General features: G+C 36.4%; 1 protein-coding gene across 3 annotated transcripts in view; it reads left to right on the top strand.

Moving 5' to 3' along the window:
- LOC139143198 (DNA repair protein RAD51 homolog 2-like) overlaps nt 1-26092 on the top strand; it is a 122018-nt gene that overhangs the window by 54064 nt on the left and 41862 nt on the right. For 2 of the 3 annotated variants that reach the window (XM_070713333.1, XM_070713331.1), the window contains exons 8-11: nt 3784-3853; nt 6795-6907; nt 18107-18182; nt 22810-22975. In XM_070713333.1, the coding sequence (XP_070569434.1) occupies nt 3784-3853; nt 6795-6907; nt 18107-18182; nt 22810-22916 (366 nt within the window). In that variant the 3' untranslated portion in view covers nt 22917-22975. Of the gene's footprint in view, nt 1-3783; nt 3854-6794; nt 8323-10667; nt 11645-18106; nt 18183-22809; nt 22976-26092 lie in introns of all 3 variants that reach the window. The other variant, XM_070713332.1, reaches the window with a different exon arrangement.

The raw sequence follows: 26092 nt of genomic DNA, 5'->3' as shown, positions 1-26092 counted from the left end.
CTGTCCGTCAACATCAAAAACTCCAAAACCGCTGCACATTTCATCTTGATATTTGGTGTGTACATGGATGATGGGCTGTAGATGAGATTTTGTTCAAATGAAGTTGTCATTGCCAAAAATATGCAAATTAGTGCCAAAAAAGGCGTTTTGGTAAAAATCTCCTTCTTCATAACCGCTGGTCAGACAGCTTTGATATTTGGTATACAGGTCCCTAGGGATAACCCAACTTGGATTTGTTCAATTGTGATGAAATATGCAAATCTGTATTTTTAAGGAATTTTTTCTCATTTTTGGTCAAAAATTTATTTCATCAAAACCGCTTGTCTGACAGCTTTGATATTTGGTATACAATCCCTAGGGATAGCCCAACTTGGATTTGTTCAAATTGTGATGAAATAAGCAAATCTGTATTTTTAAGGAATTTTTTTGTCATTTTTGGTCAAAATTTATTTCATCAAAACCGCTCGTCTGACAGCTTTGATATTTGGTATACAGGTCCCTAGGGATAGCCCAACTTGGATTTGTTCAAATTGTAATGAAATAAGCCAATCTGTATTTTTAAGGAATTTTTTTGTCATTTTTGGTCAAAAATTTATTTCATCAAAACCGCTCGTCTGACAGCTTTGATATTTAGTATACAGGTCCCTAGGGATAGCCCAACTTGGATTTGTTCAAATTGTGATGAAATAAGCAAATCTGTATTTTTAAGGAATTTTTTTGTCATTTTTGGTCAAAAATTTATTTCATCAAAACCGCTCGTCTGACAGCTTTGATATACAGGTTCCTACAGATAAACTAAATATGATATACAGAATATATGATGAAATCTGCAATTTTGTATTTTTGGTGCAATTTTTGCCATTTTTGGTCAAAAAATGTGTTTCTCAAAAACTACTTGTCTGATGCCTTTGATATTTGGTATACAGGTTCCTGGGGGTTCTCTTAGTGTGATATAGTGAAATTTGATGAAATCTTCAATTTTTGTATTTTTGGGTCAGTTTTTTGCCGTTTTTGGTCAAAATGTTTGTTTCTCAAAAGTTACTCATGTGATAGCTTTGATATTTGGTATACATTTTTTATACATAATTATGATGAAATCATCAATTTTGTATTTTTGCAGCTAATTTTGCCATTTTAGGTCAGGCCATCCTGAAATGAGCTATCAAAGATCTCAACCTTCTTCATCAATACATATGTCACAAAACGTTGCTCTCTTCATAACACAGCAGAGCTCTGTCGACCATTGGGTCGTTTGTTAGCTCCCATAGCCATATGTATATATGTTACAAGTTTACATTTTATTGAAAATCTCAATAGCCACTGAGCAGATTAGATGAAAAATTAGCATGTAAGTACTTTGGGCTGACCTGAAATGATTGTGCACATCTTGGGTCAGTATCTTGGACTTGCTATTTTTCATGAATTTTTTTGTAATTTTCTCCCATTTTTGGTCAAAAATCTTCTTCTATGAAACCACAAGTCTGATTGATTTGAAACTTGGTATGGAAGTGCATAGGAGTGACCTTTCTCAAATCTGGGCAAATCGTGGTGAAATTTGCATATTTGCATTTTTTGGCTATTTTTTTCATTTTTGATCAAAAATTTTTTAACTCTGAAACCACACGTCCGATTGAGTTGAAACTTAGTGTAGAGGTTTTTACGGGTGACGTCAGTAAGATTTGATCAAATTCTGGTGAAATTTGTATAATTTTATTTTATTGGGGGAATTGTTTCTATTTGTGATAAAAAAAAATCTTTTAGCTTGATTTTAGCTTGTTTTGATAACTATATGGGAGCGACCAGTGACATTGTCACTATTTTTCCTATATCAGTCTGCGGGGCTGTGGTGGGAGGCCGTTTAACGCCGGTAACACACAACTCTGCCATGCAGAGCCAGGCATTCATAGTGAACTGTCGGTCACCGCACCGGCATGCGTTGGCTGCACGTAAAAGCAACTAAACTTTCCAAGATCAAACGGTCAGTATCTTGTGAAAACAGCGACATAGCAATGAAAATTGTTTTAGTCTGTGCTTTTAATCAAATGAAAATGCATGTGGCCTCGGTATCTTTTGAAAACAGCGACATAGCAATGAAAATTGTTTTAGTCTGTGCTTTTAATCAAATGAAAATGCATGTGGCCTCGGTATTCAATTTCAACGGCCTAGGTCCGTTTCGTAAACTACGCGCCTCTTTATGGCAACAACTGAGCGCTACCCGTCAAGCAATTGATTTTTGCGTAGGTCAGCGGAGTGAAAATAATTGCTCTGTCTCGCGAGAATGTCGTCTGATATACATTTCCGTGCGTTGTCGCCCCCATATGTATCTGTTGCGTTTTTACCGTACATGTACATGTAGGCATTTGTAATCTGTGTACTGTAATTCCCCGGACTGCCTTGCTTTTAGTTGTATTATGGTGTTTACTGCTATCAGCCCTAACTATGGGTACGTGCTTGAATATTAAAATCTAAAGCACTCTTTCATTCTGCACCTATCTTTGTCACACATTCTCTTGTTTCTTCCGCTGTTCTGGTCTCTGGAACTTCGCTTTTGCTTGCAAATGCTTTCTATTTTTTCTTTGCTTTACCAGTCAATATCAATTGCCATATTTGCCCATCAATATCCATTGCCATGTTTACCAGTCAATACTAGTATCAGTTGCCATGTGTACCAGTCAATATCAGTTGCCATGTTTACCAGTCAATATCAGTTGCCATGTTTGCCAGTCAATTGCTACTCTAAGGGAGTAAGCTGATGCAGTCATTGTACCAATAAAAGGTGATGTTTTCATATAACCTGATATATGTATCATTGATGTGCATTCACTGTTTGGTTAAATCAATTTCTGTTTTAGTTGATTACACTGTCAATCATTTTGTCCTCAATTGAAATATACTCATGATATTGTATGTCATGATTGGATTAACTTAATTTAACAGAAGACAATTTGTAGTGTTAATTGACTCTCAGCAGATCAGTACATTTGTTTTATTCCAATAATTGTGCATAAACGTACACACAGCTGTCAGATGATTGATTGGTTAAACGGACAGAGTCGCCCATTTTTCATGAATTTTGTTTGATACAAGATACTACTTATATTGTTTGACATGTTGAAAGATAGTGAATGAATGGTCATGACCATTAATGGTCATGACCATTAATTCATTTTCGCCATGGTTTCATTTAATTTGTCTAAAACCGGGGTCGAATATATGCATGATCACCTATTCATTCAGTATCTTTCAACATGTTAAACAATATAAGTAGTATCTTGCATCAAATAAAATTCATGAAAAATGGGCAACTTTGTCCCTTTAAGGAAATCACCACATCGTGGGGGCTAGCCAAGTGCAACTCAGGATTAATAAGATAATCAAGTTAAAGGAAACTATCAGGTCACTCCACTGCACAAGCAGAATAAACATCAATTACCTAGCAAATCTTACAAATTTAGAGACATTCACTTTTCGCCAAAGCTACTCATCAGAAGAGGTCTGTGGACGCCCAATACATTTATTCACCCCGTTTAACACTGACCAATATGATAAGTTTAGAACATAAACATTACTACTACTTACTCATTTTCATCTGATCAACCAACAAACAAACACACAATTTGACCGTGTAGGGGACTGTGTTGTCAGTGATGACATGTTTAATTATGCTTATAGGAAAGCACCAACAAAAAATAAATGTATAAATATTTGTCAATTATAAGGTTCTGAATCTTCACATGTATGTCACTGTCAAGTAGACTAACTGCTGAAATTTCTTTTTAATAGGTTGTGATCACCAACCAAATCACAACGAGATTAAAATCATCGAAGCATGATGAAAAAACTACAAACAGTTGTAAGTATTATCAATAAAGATTTCATTGCATTAACCCTTTCACCACCATGGTTTGGTCCAAACCAATTGTTATCAATGGTGAGTGGGCCTGTTTACAGGAAAATGGGGGTGGGGGGGGGGGGGGGTGTTTAACAGATTTACCCTATACCTTTAACCAGATGGATATCACTTTTCACTAACTACAGTTTTTAGTCCCCGTGGACGAAGTCCGGCGGGGACTTATAGATTGGGTCCCGTCTGTGCGTCCGTCCGTCCGTCCGTCCGTCCGTCATCAACAGTTTCTCAGACACTGCTGTACCAATTTCGTTCAAACTTGGCACAAAGGCATAGCACTATGACCAACAGATGCACGTCGATTTATTTTGTGATACGATCCAATATGGCCACGAGGCGGCCATTTTGTTGCGATTTTCATGTCTTTGGACCATAACTCAGACATCCTTGAACAGATTCTGTTCAAACTTGGCACTTAGGCAAAGCACTATGACCTACATGTGCATGTCAAATTATTTTGCGATGCAATCCAATATGGCCGCGATGCGGCCATTTTGTTTGCGATTTTTCGTGTCTTTGAACCATAACTCAAACATCCTTGAACCGATTCTGTTCAAACTTGGCACAAAGGCATAACACTATGGCCTACATATGCATGTAAAATTATATTGCGATACGATCCAATATGGGCATGAGGCGGCCATTTTGTTGCGATTTTTCATGTCTTTGGACCATAACTCAAACATCCTTGAACAGATTCTGTTCAAACTTGGCACAAAGGCATAAAACTATGGCCTACATGTGCATGTCAAATTATTTTGCGATACGATCCAATATGGCCGCGAGGCGGCCATTTTGTTTGCGATTTTTCGTGTCTTTGAACCATAACTCAAACATCCTTGAACCGATTCTGTTCAAACTTGGCATTTAGGCAAAGCACTATGACCTACATGTGCATGTCAAATTATTTTGCGATGCAATCCAATATGGCCGCAATGCGGCCATTTTGTTTGCGATTTTTCGTGTCTTTGAACCATAACTCAAACATCCTTAACCGATTCTGTTCAAACTTGGCACAAAGGCATAACACTATGGCCTACATATGCATGTAAAATTATATTGCGATACGATCCAATATGGGCATGAGGCGGCCATTTTGTTGCGATTTTTCATGTCTTTGGACCATAACTCAAACATCCTTGAACAGATTCTGTTCAAACTTGGCACAAAGGCATAAAACTATGGCCTACATGTGCATGTCAAATTATTTTGCGATACGATCCAATATGGCCGCGAGGCGGCCATTTTGTTTGCGATTTTTCGTGTCTTTGAACCATAACTCAAACATCCTTGAACCGATTCTGTTCAAACTTGGCACTTAGGCAAAGCACTATGACCTACATGTGCATGTCAATTATTTTGCGATGCAATCCAATATGGCCGCGATGCGGCCATTTTGTTTGCGATTTTTCGTGTCTTTGAACCATAACTCAAACATCCTTGAACCGATTCTGTTCAAACTTGGCACAAAGGCATAACACTATGGCCTACATATGCATGTAAAATTATATTGCGATACGATCCAATATGGGCATGAGGCGGCCATTTTGTTGCGATTTTTCATGTCTTTGGACCATAACTCAAACATCCTTGAACAGATTCTGTTCAAACTTGGCACAAAGGCATAAAACTATGGCCTACATGTGCATGTCAAATTATTTTGCGATACGATCCAATATGGCCGCGAGGCGGCCATTTTGTTTGCGATTTTTCGTGTCTTTGAACCATAACTCAAACATCCTTGAACCGATTCTGTTCAAACTTGGCACAAAGGCAAAGCACTATGGCATACATATACATGTCAATTTACTTCGTGACATGTTCCAATATGGCTGCCAGATTGTCATTTTTTTTCCAATATCGCTGCCAGATAGTCATTTTTGGATTTTTTCATGTCTTTGAGGCTTATATTCCTTAACCAATGTTGTTGAGACTTGGTACAAAGATAAAGTACTATGGCATACATATGCATGTCTACTAATTTTGTGCTATGATCCATATGGTCAATAGACAGCCATTTGATTTCAATTTTGGTGTGATTTTTTTATGTCTTTGAAACATAAACATAGGTCACTGTCCTTCGATGGACTGATTTTGTTCAAACGTGATACGAAGATAAAATACTATGGCTGCATTCTTGTGCACATTAATTTGTGTCATTATATGATCTGAAATGGCTGATTACAACAACATACCCGATCCCATACCATTTCGAAAATTCTACCAAACCATGTGTATAGTATGTGCCGTCATGACACTAGAGGCAATGAGGGCATCGTTATGTGTGATGTAATCAAAAGTTCCTTCAGTGGTCATTACCGGCAGAGATGAGTCATTTATTGAACGTTCCTCAGATTACTTTATTATGCAAGTCACAGGCCTGATGCACCCGTTGCATCAATGTCATTCCACAGCTACCTAGACCACAGCTACCTAGACACCAAAGATTATAACAAAATGGACAAGCAGGGACTGTGTCATCAACGATGACTTGTTGATCAAAATTTCGGGGAAGCTCTTTAAAAAAATTAGTCTGATCTGAAAAACATACAAACGGGACAAAAATTGCCTTAGGCACTAAAAGGCTTAATATAAATGTAACCGCATCAGTACTTTTCTGTAACTTTATATGTCTGATACTACTATCAAATAATACATGCTTAGGTTCAACTTTAAAAGTATCATTTTATTTTAGTGAATACTTTACATTCATTCAAATGATGGAAATAAAGGAAAAAATCATTTTTTTTTGTTAGAGTTTTTGAAACAATTGAAAGGTTACTCTTGTTCACACTAGTCTACCACATACATTCAGTTGGGTAAAATTAATGAGTAAATTGTACAAAATTGAAATATTGATTGCTTCATATTTCTACTTTGTTTTCAGATGGAGATGACATTGAACCTGAAACATTTGTCACAGCAGCATTAGGTGACAGTTGGACTCACAGCGTTAATACAAGGTTACTGATACAGTATGTTGATGGCCAGTACAGACAGGTACCTCAGACACTTATAATACAGTTTAGGTTAATCAGTTTCAAATTCATTCAAGCAGTTACAGTTGAAATCTATCCATATTCCCCTGTCTGGACTGTTTACAAAAAGTGCTGCTTTTCAAAAGTATGGACTTTCTACAAACATTTTTTTAGTTTTTATCTCTTTATGTAGTGTTGTCAAGCGTTACGATATTCAAAGACAAATATTCGGGTATTGAGATTCCATGAAAAACAACAGGGTCCATTGAAAACTTTGTACTCTGGTACCTTTACTAATATTGAACATCAAAGAAACTTAAAATAGGACAGTAATATTATGGCTCAAAAAACTGGTATGACTGTGGCAAGAAAGAGTGATATCAGGTATAACACTGGAATCCAATTTCAGTGGATGGTGGTCCTTGCAAATTATTCAGTCTCTTGTCAATGAAGATACACGGGAGTTAGAGAAGACCATAGACCAGGAGTCACCGTGGACAATAGTGAACTTTTCACTGAAAGCAGGTCTATTGGTCCCCAAGTTATTGCTTTATATTTGAGCTGAATTCCGCAGTCTATCTCCTCTCAGATTTCCATAGACTTGTAGCAGTGTCCAGTAGTCTTGCCGATAGCCTTCTCTTAGACTTCCATAGACTTGTAACAGTGTCGAGTAGTCTTGACAATAGCCTTCTCTAAGACTTCCATAGACTTGTAGCACTGTCCAGTAGTCTTGCCGATAGCCTTCTCTAAGACTTCCATAGACTTGTAGCACTGTCCAGTAGTCTTGCCGATAGCCTTCTCTTAGACTTCCATAGACTTGTAGCAGTGTCCAGTAGTCTTGACGATAGCCTTCTCTTAGACTTCCATAGACTTGTAACAGTGTCCAGTAGTCTTGACGATAGCCTTCTTTGGACTTCCATAGACTTGTAGCAGTGTCCAGTAGTCTTGACGATAGCCTTCTTTGGGCTTCCATAGACTTGTAACAGTGTCTGATACTCATGTCTAATAGTTTTCTCTTTGAATTAACTTCTTAAAAATATAGTTTGACTGAAGATGTGTTGATAAAATGACCCCTCTGTAGTAAGTATTTATCCACACCAATGCTTATTGAACCACTGTATAAAGAACTCATGCCTTCGACAGCGCTATTGACAGCAGTCACACTCACAGTAACAAACTGAAAACATTTTATAAACATTGCTATGGGAATAACAAATTGACAACTATTTTAATCTCAGTCTACTGCACAGTAGGCGCATAACCAACAGATGTTTCTCTAGTTGTAAGCAGATTGATAAGTCTATTATAAATAAGTCCAATGGTCTTGCAGAGGCAAATGTACGTATGTTATATATGTATATTCTAACATGAACAAAGTTATTCTATATTCAAGAAATTAAGAAAATCGTGAAACAATTTATAAACTTAAAGAGGAAAGTCCAGCGCCGTGGGCGCACAATAGGCAACGTCGTAGTGACGTCGGTTGATGGCAAACACTGGGCGGGATGGTTAAACACTTGCTTAGTCGTTGGCTTATCAGAGAAACATAAACTATCTTTTACACCAGGAACTACCGATTATCACCTCTGCCTGAATATTACGGAAGTGTGTAGGGTTCACACAATTCGAGACTACATTATAATTAGGGTGGAGTAGGCCTACTGGTCGAGGGGCTGTGGTCTGGTCGACAGCCTGAGACCTTCCTTGACTGTGATTTCTTCGCTACTAAGGTGACTGTATGCCGTACGTTGTGAGTTCGAATCCAATCAAAATTTACTGAATTCAAATCACAGTCGTTTTGTGGTTCGATAGACAGCGATGCGATGACCGCTGTAGTATGCAATAGAAATACATGTATAGGAAGTTATGAAACAGAATGGCCGCTCATGTATCGCCGAGTTCGGAGACGAATTTCCATCATACAATTTACTCAATAAACAGCAACGATGTATGGCTTTCAATACATCTCTGAATTTCTGCTAACCTTTTTGCGTCTATGTAGATGTGTGCATATTCCGTTGCGATTTCAAATGGGACCCGGTTTTCAACCCCCTGGTTTCAACCCCGGCTTTCATCAACACGGAACGGATACTTTCTCACAACAGCAGCGGGTGATTTGAATGTGAAGGCGCTGTGATTGAAGCCAGTTGTTGAAATGGACAGAGTATTACGAGTTTCGGAAGGAAGATAGAAAACGAAGGTCTTGACTTAGTTCAGGAGAGAATTTCCTCGGGCACTGTATTGAGTTTAAATCTAGCCCTGAACATCTCGTGTTCGGTACAAGCGCGCAAACTAGACATATAAAAATAAGGGGAAAGTCTAGCAAATAGATGATAGTCTCTAAGGACGGTAGTAGATTGTGATCGTAAGCAATCGTAAGTTAGAACCTTCTACTGTTTGTAGCTTTATGGCTTTTTGGTTGGCAGTGATGTAGATAATAGCCGGTCACTGGTACTTCGCACGGCCGGGTTACACGCAGCTTGCAACGGGAAAAAAACTTGTGAATTTGAAAAACAAATCTTCACCCATTCGTTAGCTTATTTTCCGTGTAATTTTGGCATTTCGAACAAATCAGATGAAAGGGTGAAGAAATTTTGAGTAAAACTGATTTAAAACGTTACGACCCCCAGTTTAGAGTTTGGTATGCATGACCCGAAGTATAGTGAGGGCATATTGCATATCCGGTTACCTCGGATAGGTAACCTCGGAAAACATCGACGACCGTTCGTAATATGCAAATGACATGTGACTGAGACGTTATGGAAAAGTTGCCGTAGTTCCATAGATGAGCCTGCATATTTGCATACTATACATACGCTGCTTGCTGTTCCGATATGTAAGCCAGAATCTTCAACAAAAGGAAACTACTAGTAATCTGTGACAATGGTCAGCCAAATATTTTGAAATACATTGGTAAAGAAAGTAAATGACGCTGATGAGTCCCCCAGGACAGCTGTGCAGGGCCGTAGTCGTCGTCGATGACTACTCGAGTATGGATGATCATGGATGATCGATCTACAACGCAATAGTGGCAACGATGTAATCGACACTGAAATTCCAATTCCACTCAGCTCAACTGAATTGAATCAACTGATATAAACATGACCAAACTTGTCACAATGCTAAAGGTACTTCCTCAAAATGTGAGCCAAAAGATTCAGTTTCGATGCCTGAAGGAAAAAATGAAATTGTGATTGCCTTCAAAACGACGTGTGAAGACTCTCAATGTTCATAACTTTTTACAGGAACACATACAAAACGTTTTTTTCAAGACCACCAATCACTCCAAAAGAAAATGCCGTTTCTTGCGTGTTCATTACATGTGTCGTATCGTTTACGTTGTATGTGGTTGTGTATATGTGTGTTCAGGTACGTACATAACGGTGATTTTAGTGATAAGTCAGTACGCTTTGTTTGTTGTGCTCGGCAGGGATCAAGATCGCCTAGGCCGCAATTTGAATTTGAGTAATCATGATTGGCAGCATACATTAACATTTAGAACAGAGGTCAAATGGACATTCTGGACCCACACTTTGTTAAAATATGCGTTCTCTGTATTAAATAACAGTGTTTTTCAACGTTTTTTTCGACATAAAGGCAGTCGCTATACATTCACAGGTGTCATGTATGAGATTGGACGGAAATTAACGCCGTTCACCACCGTCGAATTTCTGGAAATCTCGGAGCAAATTGAGTGCGTCTTACCCGTAGCGTGGCTTTTTCACATCTGCATAGTCTTACCATAATCCCCCTTTTGTAGGGGACTTTCCTCTTTAAGGTAGAACGTGCCTTGGGGACAGATATTTGGACTCTCAAACTTTTTCAATTCTTTTCTGATCTACCACTTGTTGGGGGTTCATTTTAAAGCTCTTGGTGTAAGAAAATTTGCCATCAGCATAGTTTTTCGAAAATCAAAAATTTATTTTTTTTCTCCATAGAGTTAACACAGGGATGGCGGCCATTTTGAATTTCAAATGTCGGTAAATCTTGAGTGATTTGTATCTCTAGTTCCAAAATTTGCATAGTGACGTCTGATTTTTATTCTTGATTTTGAAAGAGAATGATTGAAATATTCTTTGAGGAAAGTTTGAGCAAAAGATTAAGTCTTTCACTTTAAAGGCGCATACTATCTTAACATAATATGCCAATGAGAAGCCTAGATAATCAAAGGTCATCCCAGGTAATAGCTCACGCAGCAGACTGCCAAAGGTCATCCTAGGTAATTGCTCAGGCAGCAGACTGCCAAAGAAGGCCACAAGCAGCTCACAGATATGCATATGTCATTGCAGTAAAATAAGAATTATTCCATAACCACATAGTCACTGTGATTGTAATCCCACAATGCTTATTAGCGCATCATTAAACTTCATATCATGCCCAAAGCTTCAGTGCTTTTTACTGTAAGATTTGCCAGCTGTAAAGTTACTAAGATAGCTTTAAAATAAATTTAAAATTACTTAAAAAAATATTTTCATTTGCTTTTGTCATTGTGACTGATGTGAAGAGTCATCATCTTGGCGCAGAGTATGCTGGGTAGTTGGGCTCTAGCGCTGCAGCTGCTCACATAGCTACATGCGCATGGAATGCCTAATGTGGTATATGCACTTACTGTACACTGAAAACCTGAAGACTCCAAGTGCCAGTGCCCATAGTCAGTGAGGCCATCAACACCTGTGATGAAGAGAATCTTCAATAATATTTCATAAAAAAACATCTCCTATGAACTGAGAAGTGTCACTTTCAATGGAAATTATATTGTGTGAGTTATTGGCTTAGCTCTATTGTGATATTATTCTAATACTCAACAAAGCGCTTAAATATTTGTACCTCACATTATTAGAAAGTTTTTGCGGTATGTGTTTATTAATGAAGAGAAATTGGAATTTGTTGCAAAAATGCTCTGATAAAATCCTCAGTCATTAATAAATTTATGAATTCTTGTCAAACAGTGTTATTATCTCTGATTTGAATAACAAAAACAGGGAATTAAAATCATATGATGTTATGAATAAATGTCAATAATTTTTACAATAATACTACCGCCAGGCCGTCACAGCTCCATCAACAGGTTCACTCCACAAATGAGATAAAAAAAACTCAACAGACTTTGTGGACATTTGTTTCCTGAATTAACTCCACTGAGACAATTCTGTGTCAAAAAAGCCTTGGAGCCATTCGTGATTCTTGTCTCAATATGGATGGAAGCCCAATGTTGATCAGATGGGTCATTCTTTCATGTTCCATATTGATATTGCTATAATTTATAAATATTTGTCTAGGTGCGCCAATGGACTATTTGTTTTTTGGCTTGTTTCCTGTTGTATTAATTTGATTTGCCAAGAGTCCAGCCTTTGCAAATTTGCCCACAATATCTGTCAGGAGTCCAGTCCTGGCAGATAATCCTAGAGTCCGTCTCCAGCACACATGTACAGAGTCAACCCAGGCACATTTGCCCAGAGTCCAATCCAGGTAAATTTGCCAGCAATCCAGCTCCGGCACATCTGCCCAGAGTCCAGCTGAAGATGTGTTCTCAAAGTATGACTAAAAGTCTTCCGCGAACTTTTCTGTGACTTATGTTGTCGTGAATTAGACAAACATTTGTCCATTGATTCATCATGAAGTCATCACTGAGATACACTTTGGTTAACACATTTCAAAAGATTCAACCCTGCAAAAGTCTGGGAAAAGAGAACAGTACGTGTGCAGTTTCCAAGGAATCTGACAGGAAGAGTTGATATCATGTTTAACCGTTTGTTGGTTAGTTAGAACAGACTATAAAATAGCAACTGGAACAAACCATGTGATCTTTAACCTTTGTTTAAATTTCATTGCCAGTAGCAAATCTGTGCCTTAAACTATTAAAAAGTAGCTTTAAACTGTCATAAGTAGTCATCAACACAGTATATCAATGATTGATTCAATCTGGAAGTTTCAACCTCAGAGGGGGTTATGAATTCTTGTTCTCAATGATATATGATAATGTCCTGTCATAAATCCACTGGGAAAATCCAAGATTAATTGAAACCATTCCATGTCTCGGCTTAACCTTGCTGATTTCCTATTGTATTGACACCCTGTATCCAATGTCCTAACCTTATGACCTGATTTTTTTGCTTGAGAGTATGGGGAACATTGTCACAATTTTCTGTTCGTGAGGAGACTGTCTAGAAATGATTTTAATAGTAAACACATTTTTTCACCAAATTTGTCTTGGCCAATAAGCCATAAGTGGATGATACAGCTTTCATTACTTAGCGAGCTTTGCCGTAAGGTGACTGGAAGGCAGAGATAACTGCTACAAACTGAACTTGAATAGGATTGTGTTGTTGTTATACTCAAAGATAAGTCTTTAAAAGTGGAGCATTGTGGCTTACAAGATATATTGTGGATACAAAACAATGAAGGATTTAAGATGTTTAGTTGATCAAGCACAGATCAGACGTTTATGAGGATTTTTGATTTTACATGCCAGGCTGTGATGTCTATTTCCATGTGAGCCACCTTTATTATTTGTAGTCAAAATGTTTCCATATTTTTTGAAATTACATTTTAAAAATATATTTTGTGCTCAAAACGTTTCTATAATAAGCAACTTACACGCTGAGTAAAATTGCATGGGCATGGTGTCCCAGCCTTGTTTAAGAGTATGAAAAAGGATAGTCCCAAAATTAAACGGCATGTTGGAGAATTTCATTGCACGCTTGTGTTTAGTTTATGTAGGTTACTGTTGTACATGTTGGTTTTTCGTAGTTCAGACAGGCTATAGTTTTTTTAATGTCGTTTTGAAATAATGGCTGTAAGATATCTCATTTCTGTGTATGTTTACAAAATGCTTTTTTGGCTTTCCATTGTATAAATATTTTAAAATCGTTGCAGGATTATAATGTCTTTGTATGACATGCAAAAATTACAATAAATGAATAGACTGAAGTTACAGATGTGAACAATTTAGAGAAAAGATAGCTTGAAGTAACCTATCCAGCAATTCGTAGTGAATTTGTCACTGCCATCAGAGCACTGCCTTCAGACCCCATAATAGAATTCTTTATTTTGATTTGGTAGTTTCTCCTAGATTGTCTTGAAGCTTATAATTTCTTTTTCTGAAATGGTTGTCATACATAACTCATTTCATTTCATTGACTACCTCATAAATTGTTTTATGTTACAATTGACCCAAGGTTTGAATTGAGGTTGATTAATCTGGTGGTAAGAGTGTATTCAACCCAAACAAAGTCAGCTGACCTTGAGTTGAATTCTTTCCCTTTGTTGAACTCGCCTATTCCATCACCTTCAGCAGTCAGTATACCTGTTTGATAATTAACTTGAAAAACATTAAAATATTACAGAACAATAGTCAAAGATAGGCACACAATTTACATCATTATTATTTGTAGACAAGTCTCCAAAGTTTGAAATTTACAATTACAAATTGTAGTGCAAAATATTTTATGTAGAGAATCCTAAGTCACAATTAAAATATGTTTTATAAAATTTGTACAATATCCCTTACTAAACTACAGATATTCCTTACCAAAGTACAGATAACCCTTTATGTCATACCCTTACTAAACTAAAGTTATCCCTTACTTAACAACAGATATCGCTAACCAAATTGTTTACAGCTATCCCTTACCATACTCCGTGTTTTTTCCAGAGTGAGCGATTGCACAAATTCTCATATTCAAAAGTACCCTTCTTAAACCCTGGGTCGAAAAGGCCCGGGATCGAGATTCACTATGGTGTGAAGAAGATTATGAGGTGTTTCTCTCTTTTGTTCTCCTTTGAAATTGCAATCGTTATATAAATATATTGCTAGATTTTTGGATTAAGTCTGCACTGGGGCTTTAAAATAAATATAAATTCCCATCGCCCCACTACAATGAGATCTTGAAATATTGATATACACAGAATGCTGATTGTAGCATTATGTACCATGATTGCAGCCTATGATGTAACACACTGTTGATTAAATCCACCATCTACCTCAAAACTGTGGTAACTTCCACTCTATAGAAAGATATGCTAAATCTTAGACTCTCTTCTAGACTTTGCCTCCAGATTATTTTATTTTATTTTATTTTTATTTTATTTTATTTAATAATGTTTATTCTTTTTAGATCTGTATTTTTTACCAATGATTGTTCTTTTTAATTGTGTTGTTACTGTCTTTGTTTCATTGTTGTGCTCTTTGTTAGTTTCTTTTTCTTTTGCTGGAACTGTAATTGGGCGAAAGCCCGTTGTTCCCAGCCAGTAGTTAAAAAAAAGATTACAAAACTTTGTCTGAACCTGTGAATGAAATGTGAATGATTTCAGTAAGTTTCTAATATACTATTAAACATTTGCTACATGGTACATGCTACAAGAAACAGGAGAGACTCTTTGGTTTGATATTTGATCTATAACCTTAATTTGCTAATACCTTGAAAAACCTAAATTTGCATAACCTAAATTTGCATAATTTATTGTGGTCCCCCTGCAATCAAAACCAATCAGAATGTAGGCCAACTTATAGTCATCATACAAAGTTAGCATGTTGTTCTAACAACCATCTTTGTCTGTTATAAAATTGTATAACAACAGTAAAATTATTTTCAGTTTGAAGTTATTATTATTAGGTCTTTATTTCAGACAATGAGCATGTCCATATACATAAATGATTACACACTTGGGAAAAAAATGATACAAAAATGGTGATATTAAGAAAACTTCATTTATGGCTTAGACTATGAAGATATATTTCTATACAAAGAAACTCAGATTAGAAGACTGAATTTATTCATCTTGTCCTCAAGTCAGAAGTGAAGTACACAACATTTTACACGTTACGTATAATTAAGTTTTCACTCATAGAAATCCTTTTCATCAAACTGTTGATTTGCTTTCTTAGCAAAGCGTCAAAAGTGTCAATCCTATTATATGTAAACATAGTACTGGTAATGCTGCGTCTGCCATATCACAGAATTATGCGACCAGTGTTATTGTAAGCAACTTTCAATTGTTTCAGGGCGCTTTTATTACAGCTGACCCAATACAATTGATAACAATGTGCTTTAAATAGTTTACACTTAACACTCTGAGAACACAAAGAAAATTTTCTCAAAAAGCATGTTAGCAGAGATATAAAAAGATCTCCTCTGATGCTCGATATCAGAATTGTCAACAGATAGCAGAGTTGTTTTTTCTTTTCAACAAATCGCAGTTTAACTCCATTGAGATAAACAGCCGGAATATGGTCAATCATACATCGCTTGAAAGTTATACACATACATACAGTTTTCTCTGTATTGAAAACAATATCATGAATATTGCCATAATTGCTACAAATATTTAAAAGTTTCTGAGTTCCTTCCACTGACGGGCTTATCAGACATATATCATCTGCATACATCAGATGGTTAACAAAAAATACCACCGATGTTGCTACCAACCTTAGAATTAATCAGTCTATGGCTCAGATGGTCCATGTACACATTGAAAAAAATTGGGGACAAGACACCTCCCTGCTTCACACCGTTTTTTACAGTAAAATGTGTTGAAATACAGGAGCCCCATCGAATAGAGATTTTCTGCATTCTATACTAGGTTAAAAGGTATCTCACATAACAAATAGGAACATTACAGTTAATCAGCTTCTTGAATGATGACCAGTGATTCACTTTTAGCTTTAGAAGCATCCATAAAAGTAATGATAACATTGCAGCCATGACTTCTATAATAGCTAATGACCTCTTTCAGGACAAACAAACACATATCAGTAGAATGAAAAGTTTTAAAACCAAATTGGTAAGGTGAAGATCCAAGAAACGACTCAATCTTATTCAAATGATTAATTCAAAAACTTTTGAAGTAATGTAAGACAAAGCAATCGGGCGATAATTGTTCTTATCGCTTACGTTTTTGGTCTTATCCTTAACAATGGGTACTAACAAAACTTCAGATAATCTAGGAGGACATATATGAATAAGCATTGAAGTGCGACACATGCTCAATAATACAATCCACTTATTACTAGTATATAAGAAATGCTCAGATGAGAGAGAATCTGGACCAGCAGATTTCCCTTGTTGTAACTTGTCAATGGCATTACCAACATCATTAGGTGATACAAAACTCACATGATCAAGGTTGCAATAGTCAACCTTATCTAACATGAATTCTTTGTCTCTAGCTGAGTGAACCACATTTAAGAGATCACTAAAATGGTTCCGCCACATTTCAGAGATATTGACATCACCACTGCAGCCATTTACAGTATTGGGTCTAGGCGAAGGGAGTTTTTGCATTAATTCTGTGGATGTACTGCCAAAATGAATTACAATTACCAGTAAACAAACTATTCGCAGCCGCATCAGCTTTGATTTGCTCCTCATTACGTCTGCAACTTCTTAAAGCATATTTAAATCGCGCATGCGTACGACGCTTGCAGCTCGCCACAGTCATGGTCATAGTCAGGTACAGGAAACCGCATTTTCTTGCAATTTGGGAACAAATCCAAGTCACCCTGGCAAACTCTGACATTCTGGCAAGTTCCACAATCATGACATCGCAACATTACTGTGATAGTGACGGATAAATCACGAAAAAGAAGATCAGTAGCAGAGCGACTAAAAGAGCATGTCTTCACTGAGCACACACATGTGTAAAAAACAAAAATGAATGTACCATCATGGATTTTGCCCAAAGACTGACTGCCTTGCGTTTGTTACATTGACACCTATGTAACTTTGCATTTTTTAGTATTACTGATACATGTACTTTGAATTGATCCAAAGAAAAAAGTGTTTTCCACGTGTTCTTTCAGTTTGATCTCTTGACTACTTGAATGCTTGAAATTTCTGGCACCAAACTGAATTATTATATATTGATATTTGGTGAAAACGCTAGAAAAGTCCAGTTATATATTCACATCATCTTTGCTATATGGATCAACATTTGTAATGATAGTCAGGGTTTAATATCCTTTATGTGTTATTGTCACTCTCTTAGTTTGTGTTTACAGTCCTTATATGCAAATAAAATATCACAATCTAATGCAACATGTGAATTTGACAATCACTGTTTGTGGATCCAGTCCATATATTTCACTTTGTATGTCCAAACTGTTCATAAGAGACAAGTCAATACAGTTATCATCTCTGTAAATTTATAATATATTCGTAGAAAAGCATTCATTTTCCTCTTGATCCCAGAATTAAAAATGTAATGTATTTCTTTTTCCCAGATTATTATTGCAAAATCACCAATAGCACAGTGTGCAGCAGTCAACTTTCTAATAGAAGATAAAGGACCAGTTGAAGGTAAGCCTGGTCAATCTAGGTCTAGTGTTTGAACTCAAATCCTGGCCAATCTCAGTTTCTAAGTCTAGTGTTTGAACTCAAATCCTGGCCAATCTCAGTTTCTAGGTCTAGTGTTTGAACTCAAATCCTGGCCAATCTAGGTCTAGTGTTTGAACTCAAATCCTGGCCAATCTCAGTTTCTAGGTCTAGTGTTTGAACTCAAATCCTGGCCAATCTTGGTTCTAGTTTCTAGGTCTAGTGTTTGAACTCAAATCCTGGCCAATCTCAGTTTCTAGGTCTAGTGTTTGAAATAAAATCCTGGCCAATCTCAGTTTCTAGGTCTAGTGTTTGAACTCAAATCCTGGCCAATCTAGGTCTAGTGTTTGAACTCAAATCCTGGCCAATCTTGGTTCTAGTTTCTAGATCTATAGTGTTTGAACTCAAATCCTGGCCAATCTCAGTTTCTAGGTCTAGTGTTTGAACTCAAATCCTGGCCAATCTTGGTTCTAATTTCTAGATCTATAGTGTGTGAACTCAAATCCTGGCCAATCTCAGTTTCTAGGTCTAGTGTTTGAACTCAAATCCTGGCCAATCTTGGTTCTAGTTTCTAGATCTATAGTGTGTGAACTAAAATCCTGGCCAATCTCAGTTTCTAAGTCTAGTGTTTGAAATAAAATCCTGGCCAATCTCAGTTTCTAAGTCAAGTGTTTGAACTAAAATCCTGGCCAATCTCAGTTCTAGTTTCTAGGTCTAGTTTTTGAACTAATAAACCTCATATGCATGCAAAGTTTTATTCAGTTGTACTTTAGAGAAAAGCCATTATCTTATTGATATTTCTGGGGAATTGTATCTCTAATGTTTGATGGAGTGTACAACAGAGAACAGTCTTGTTTTAATCTGTTGTCATGAGTTCATAGGCATGTTGGAATAGTCATCAATTCATTGCATACAAAATTGGAATCAATGACATTTTCTTTACAGTTAAACCAATCTAACTGGTTGAAAGTTTTTGTGTTTATTTCTAAAGGAAATTATGTTTCACACAAGCTGAGTTTGTTGAACTAATTTGGGATAATTGGATAGTGAACTGAAGTCACTTTAATCTGCAAATGTAAGCTCATCTGCTTTTCTCTTTAAACAATGCATTTGTTTTTAGGAGTAATTTTTAATATTGCAACATTCAGCTATAGAATAGCCTGTAATATTAACCAATCTAACGTCAGTTTGTACATGCAAGGATCAAAAGTATTTTGAACTTTTACCTCCCTCAGTCTAATTGATGGCCATCTTTATCATCTACTATCATTTGTCATTTATCCAAAAAGCTTCTCATCAAAAATTTCCATCGTGAATTTCTTGAGACTTGGTAAATAGATTCCTTTGGATGATCATGTACTTACCATTGTTAAAATGATGATGAGTTGGCATGTATTTTAAAGTTAATTTTGTTAGTTTTGGTCAAACCCCTAACATTTATCAAAACATTCATCCAAATGCTTTTAAATTATGTTTGATAGATTTCTCAAGATAACATCATTTAGAACTATCAAAATTTGAATTTTAACATTCGTATTTTCCTTGCTTTGGTAACTTTGTAATGATTGGTCAAAGCACTTCTGTATAGCCATTCTTCTGATTGCCTTCAAATATTTCGATAGATTTAGAAGGATGACATTAGTCAGACTAGCATGTATTGTGATGAAATTTGTATACTCTTACTTGTTTGGTTGAATTTCACATTTTTAGCCAAAAGGCTTTTCTGGTATCTTTTGGCTGATAGCTGTCAAGGTTTTATTAATGATTTGTCTTAGAATATTACTATGAAGTTTCCATACAAGTATTTTTGAGCATTCTTCTGTAATTTTTCAACCAAAATCGTCTCAGAAAAAAAACAGATGCTTATCAGATTTCTTTGATATGTCATTTGATGAAATTTTAATAGAATATTTTGAAGATGTATTTATTTGTTTTTAGTTTGAAAACCTTAACTTTTAAATTAATCTCCAAATAACTTTTAAATTAATTCATGGTTTCTTGTTCTTATACGGCATGGCACAATCTGTTTTTATGGAACTGAAATAGAACTATTCTCCTTTTTCAAAAATCTTGTGCAAGAAATCATCATTATAACTCTTCCAGTTGCCTTACATGAAATTTTTAATTATCTCAGGTTAATTAACTGCATTATAATGAAGTGTTTGTTTAATTTTAAGAAATTAACATCACCAGTAATCCTGGTGATAGGTTTATTTTGTGTTAGGAGCCCCAGCAGAGCAGTGCTGTCTTGTGTTAGTAATAAAATGAAACTTATATTGGCAGTGAAACTAAATGTAAACAGTGGTAGGGTGAATGACCAGCGAATGAATGTGCATTGCATTGAATAGTAACATGGGGGCGCCCCAACAAGGCTACTATCGTGTCAAACCAGCCATCCACTGCAATGTGCTGAGTGAGTGAGTTATTAGAGACAGCTGCACATAGACTTGTTGTCAGGGACTTTACCCCATCATCATGAGAAGATTTGTGTCTCTCTCCTATTCTGTTTATGACCTTCTAGATCTCATGGTGCTGATCAGATAGACAACATATATGACTTTGTTCCAAATTTGTGTTCTCTTCTGACTCTATTCATCTCTGTCAATTTTCCTATTTATTTTCCATGTTCTGATTTTGAAGTAAATCAATTATTTCATAATGAAGGATAGTATTGTGTCACAGTTTCTGTAAAAGGAGTTGAAAAAAACATTGGAGTCAGTGGGAAGTGGTTGGAATCCATGCCACAGGGCCTCCCAGATGTAAACATTACAACACAGTGATAGTGTAGCTTATATGCTGATTCAAGAACTGTTTATGTCTCATGGAATTGCTTCAAATTCTCTCACAGTGAATTTACAATACTATCCATTACTTTAGACTGGTTGATTCTAAATTTGCTAGAGTCGTGACCTCTGACCTCTTGTAGTATTTTCTACATTTCCCTCTTCTTTAATTATCATCAGCTTTAGTGTTGAAGATATTGGTGTGCTCTCTATGATTGTCATTCATAACTTAGAACAGTTTTGAAGAAAATCATATTTTCCAGTTTGATTATTTTGATGTATTTATAACATAGTCATATCTGATACAAACCACACAGGCAAGATGTTAGCAATCAAACACATCTACATAAAAACTTCATTTTCTGTAGATTAAAGTTTCCAGTCTTGATTTAAAACAAGTAAGTGTCGAAGTATTCCAATTTATCAATGCCCATGGCATTTCTCTAAAAACAAAGAGGAAAACCTACTATTTACACTTTTGTTAAACTTTGCAAATAGGTATTCTCATAAAAATCTAATTAAATTATCTTTACTATCTCTGGACAAAACTTTTTATGCTAAATGTTACTAATCATTTGCAGTGGGAGAAAAAATATGAAAAATTCTAACTTAACATTTTTTCAATTATTCAGTAAATTTAAAATCATTTCTGCATTTCCTCTGTGTCAGCAGTTTATGTTCTCAAAAATGAGAATGGTGTGCTAAGAGAATTCTCATGATGGGAAAAATTTTCTCATTCAATAATCACCAGAAACGGTTTTCCTCCTATATGATTAGGCCATGTGGAACCCAGTAAACCCTAAATTTCACTGCATTTCTTGCATAGATCACAATTGATATTGTAAATTGAAGCAAATAATATGCACATACATTTAAGGTTGTGAAGTCTGATTGTTACCTTTATTTCCAGTGAAAAAACTGAATGGTAAGACAGTAAAAGTAAGAATGTAGATTTTCATTTTCAATATTTTGTTCCGTGCAGCACTACACAGTCTAGTTCCGTCACTCAATGAAAATTGAATACCAAGGTATTAAGGCAAAATAAATAAGTTTGTTTCTCATCCTCAGTCTCTTACAAATATGAAGCCATGACAAGTTTCTTTATATCATTTCTGGGGTGGGGGGATGGGGATTGTGCTTGAGATTCATCCAAATTAGGCCATACATCAAAGTCTACAGCAATTTAACAGTTTGTAGGTCTTGGCAGTGCAAGATACATCATCTCTTTGTTGGTCTGATCAAGTTAATGCCTTTATAAAATTTCAGAGATCAGACCTTAGTCCTCATCATTATTATCGCAAGCCGTAATGACATCTTCTAATCTGAATAGCAACCATGTAATATCTGCTATGTGTCCACATAGCAAACACGTTGTTCAGCTAAAAGACAGCGTTTATGCTCAAAGTGATCCGAATATCAAAACCTGTGCATCATAAGTACAGACACTTAATCATGCATTATACAAGATCTTTGATTGGTTGAAGATTTTGGGGTTAGTGTTAGGCTTTTTCAATGTCTTTTAGAGAGTAAGTACCCCATTCATATAAACTTGATCAGCTGGTAAATGTACAGTTTTCTCAAATGGAGTAATTTCTTTGAAATGCTTAAATGAATTGATGTTGACGCAAAAATTTATTAAACATTCAAAACCAATTTCAATCAAGATTACTTGAGGCTGCCAATCATTTTTAATGTTCATTTTTGCAATTTTTTTTGAATGAAATTTTTAGTTAGATTAGCTTTCAATGTTACAATGTCAATCATCATCAGAAATAAACCATTAACTTTGGAAAACTATTCAAGATTGTTATTTCTTATTTCTCACACAGTTGAAGAATCATTGGTTCTTTACAACACTGGCAGTATGCCATTAGTAGCAGCAATTCAAGTTCAAAGTGATGTAATGGGTCAGCAGATTCCTTACCAATTACACTGAAAGATTTGAAACATTGAGGAGTGAATCAATCTCAGTATTTACTTCAAGCTGATGATATGGTAAGTGAAACATTTCACAATCAAGTACTTGCTAAGAAACTAACATTGAAATTCCAATGTCATAAAGCCAGACTAATAGGGACACATCATAAAGCCAGACTAATAGGGACACATCAATCTTTGAAATGTAAAAATATTGTGTATGAAGTGCCGATGATGGCAAGAAAGGGGCAATGTATATTGTGTTTCTCTCTTTCCCATCTCTCCGCACCTCCAAGAATAACCAACAACTCTCCACCACTCCAAGGATAACCACCATCCCTTCAAATTGACAGGATAACCACATCTCTTCAAATTGACAGGATAACCACATCTCTCCACATTGACAGGATAACCACCATCCCTCCACTAATGACATGATAACCACCATCCCTCCACATTGACAGGATAACCACATCTCTCCACATTGACAGGATAACCACCATCCCTCCACTAATGACATGATAACCACCATCCCTCCACATTGACAGGATAACCACATCTCTCCACATTGACAGGATAACCACCATCCCTCCACTAATGACATGATAACCACCATCCCTCCACATTGACAGGATAACCACCATCCCTCCACCACTGACAGGATAACCACCATCCCTCCACATTGACAGGATAACCACATCTCTCCACATTGACAGGATAACCACCATCCCTCCACTAATGACATGATAACCACCATCCCTCCACCATTGACAGGATAACCACCATCCCTTCAAATTGACAGGATAACCACATCTCTCCACATTGACAGGATAACCACCATCCCTCCACTAATGACATGATAACCACCATCCCTCCACCATTGACAGGATAACCACCATCCCTTCAAATTGACAGGATAACCACATCTCTCCACATTGACAGGATAACCACCATCCCTCCACTAATGACATGATAACCACCATCCCTCCACCATTGACAGGATAACCACCATCCCTTCAAATTGACAGGATAACCACATCTCTCCACATTGACAGGATAACCACCATCCCTCCACTAATGACATGATAACCACCATCCCTCCACATTGACAGGATAACCACATCTCTCCACATTGACAAGATAACCACCATCCTCCACACTGACAAGATAACCACCATCCCTCCACCACTGACAGGATAACCACAATCCCTCCACCACTGACAGGATAACCACCATCCATCCACATTGACAAGATAACCACCATCCCTCCACCACTGACTGGATAACCACCATCCATCCTCATTGACAAGATAACCGCCATCCCTCCACATTGACAGGATAACCGCCATCCCTCCGTTTTGACAGGATAACCATCATCCCTCCACCATTGACAGGATAACCACCGTCTCTCCACATTAACAAGATAATTACCATCCCTCCACCATTGACTGTATAACCATCGTTGTCCACCACTGACTGGATAACAACTGTCTCCACCATTGACAGGATAACCATCATCTATATCACTCAGAGGAAGGCTTCTACCATCTCTCCATCATTGACAGGATAACCAACATCTCCAAAATTACTTGTAATGTGCTTGCTGATCAATTCCAGCCTAGCTACTGTAATGATAGCAGGAATGAAAATATGTATCATCAGCTTGTAAACTGAGGTGTTTAAAGTTAGAAATAATGCTTAGTTTAGGTACAATTCTGTGTCACAAGCTGTTATGACAATGGTGGAGATAAATACACACAGAAACACCAGACTAATTTGAAGGCCAACACAGTAAAGACAAAATCAACAATTTATTTGATACTGATTTCATTGACAACTACATACCCATATGTGTTTTTGAAATGTGTTGTTTATTATAACTTGTTTGGAAATATACTACACATATTGTGTGGTCCATAATGACAATTGTGAAATGTTGGTATTTCACAAAGCATTCCTATCTTCTTTGCACTGGCATTTATCAGTCTGAGAATTAATCATTGTTTGTCCAATGCAACTGTTGTCAGCTCTGCAAGTGCAAAAGATTTTGTTTTCAAAATGACCTTGATCATGAAAAATTTCGAAAATTCTTCAAATTTAGTCAGTTCTACATATTTTGGTTGAGTGTGTCCAATCAGATTTTTTCAACTTACATGCATATATAGCCTGACTGTTTGACCTTTGAAAGCTGTTGATTTATGAGTCAATGACATCTTGAGTTGATGGCTTTGACACATGCATGGGGACTACTCATGAAATCCTGATTTTTTGTGACCACTAGGAAATCACTCATCAGCTGTCTTCTGTGACAGATTTTTTGTGACTGAAATTTCTGTGCATGTGTGTGTGTGTTTGTGTGTCTATCAGTATGTGTGTATATGTGTCAATATGTGTGTGTGCGCATATGTGGAAATGTGTTCATTTATGCTTGTGATGGGTATTAGTGTGTTTGCATGAATATCGTGAAAGCATACAAAACATAAGAATTGATACAAATTATTAGTTGTTTGTTTCCGGGTTTAAATGAAATGAAAATTAACATTTGATCGTGTTGTTTCTAAGGACCTTGTATTCTGTGTTAGTTTGTATATGAATTCCCATTCAGATATTTGTATGTTTTACTGTACTGACAAATCATCAATACTAGGTTGCATTTAGAGTTATTCTGTATTCATTTCATGTTATTATTTGTAACAGCTCATAATTCCATCGAAGCAATTGCTTAACGCATTGTTTTACAGCATTGACAACATTAGTGATATAGAATTACAGAAATAATTAAACTCAGATATTCAGCTAAAGGTTTAAATAGGTTGAAATAGTATGACATTAGTTTCAAAGTGAATTAATTTGAAAAGCCTATTAGAGAGATTTTAGCTTTGATTGAATTTTTTGTACACCTGAAGAACACTGGATTCAATCTTCCATGCCATGGCTTTGTGAACCAACTCTACCCCTATTACGGATTATATCAACTTTTGTAATGTTACAGGTTATGTTGATTTCAGAAACTGATCAGTGTTTTCACTGGACACTGGATTCAATCTTCCATGCCATGGCTTTGTGAACCAACTCTACCCCTATTACGGATTATATCAACTTTTGTAACGTTACAGAATGTTGATTTCAGAAACTGATCAGTGTTTTCCAAAGCTAATCCTCTCTGAAATACCACAGAATGTCTATTTGCTGTAG

Source organism: Ptychodera flava, chromosome 11 (genome assembly GCF_041260155.1).
Source record: "Ptychodera flava strain L36383 chromosome 11, AS_Pfla_20210202, whole genome shotgun sequence".
NCBI classification, from domain to species: Eukaryota; Metazoa; Hemichordata; class Enteropneusta; family Ptychoderidae; genus Ptychodera; species Ptychodera flava.
This window is presented reverse-complemented; position numbering and strand designations above follow the sequence as displayed.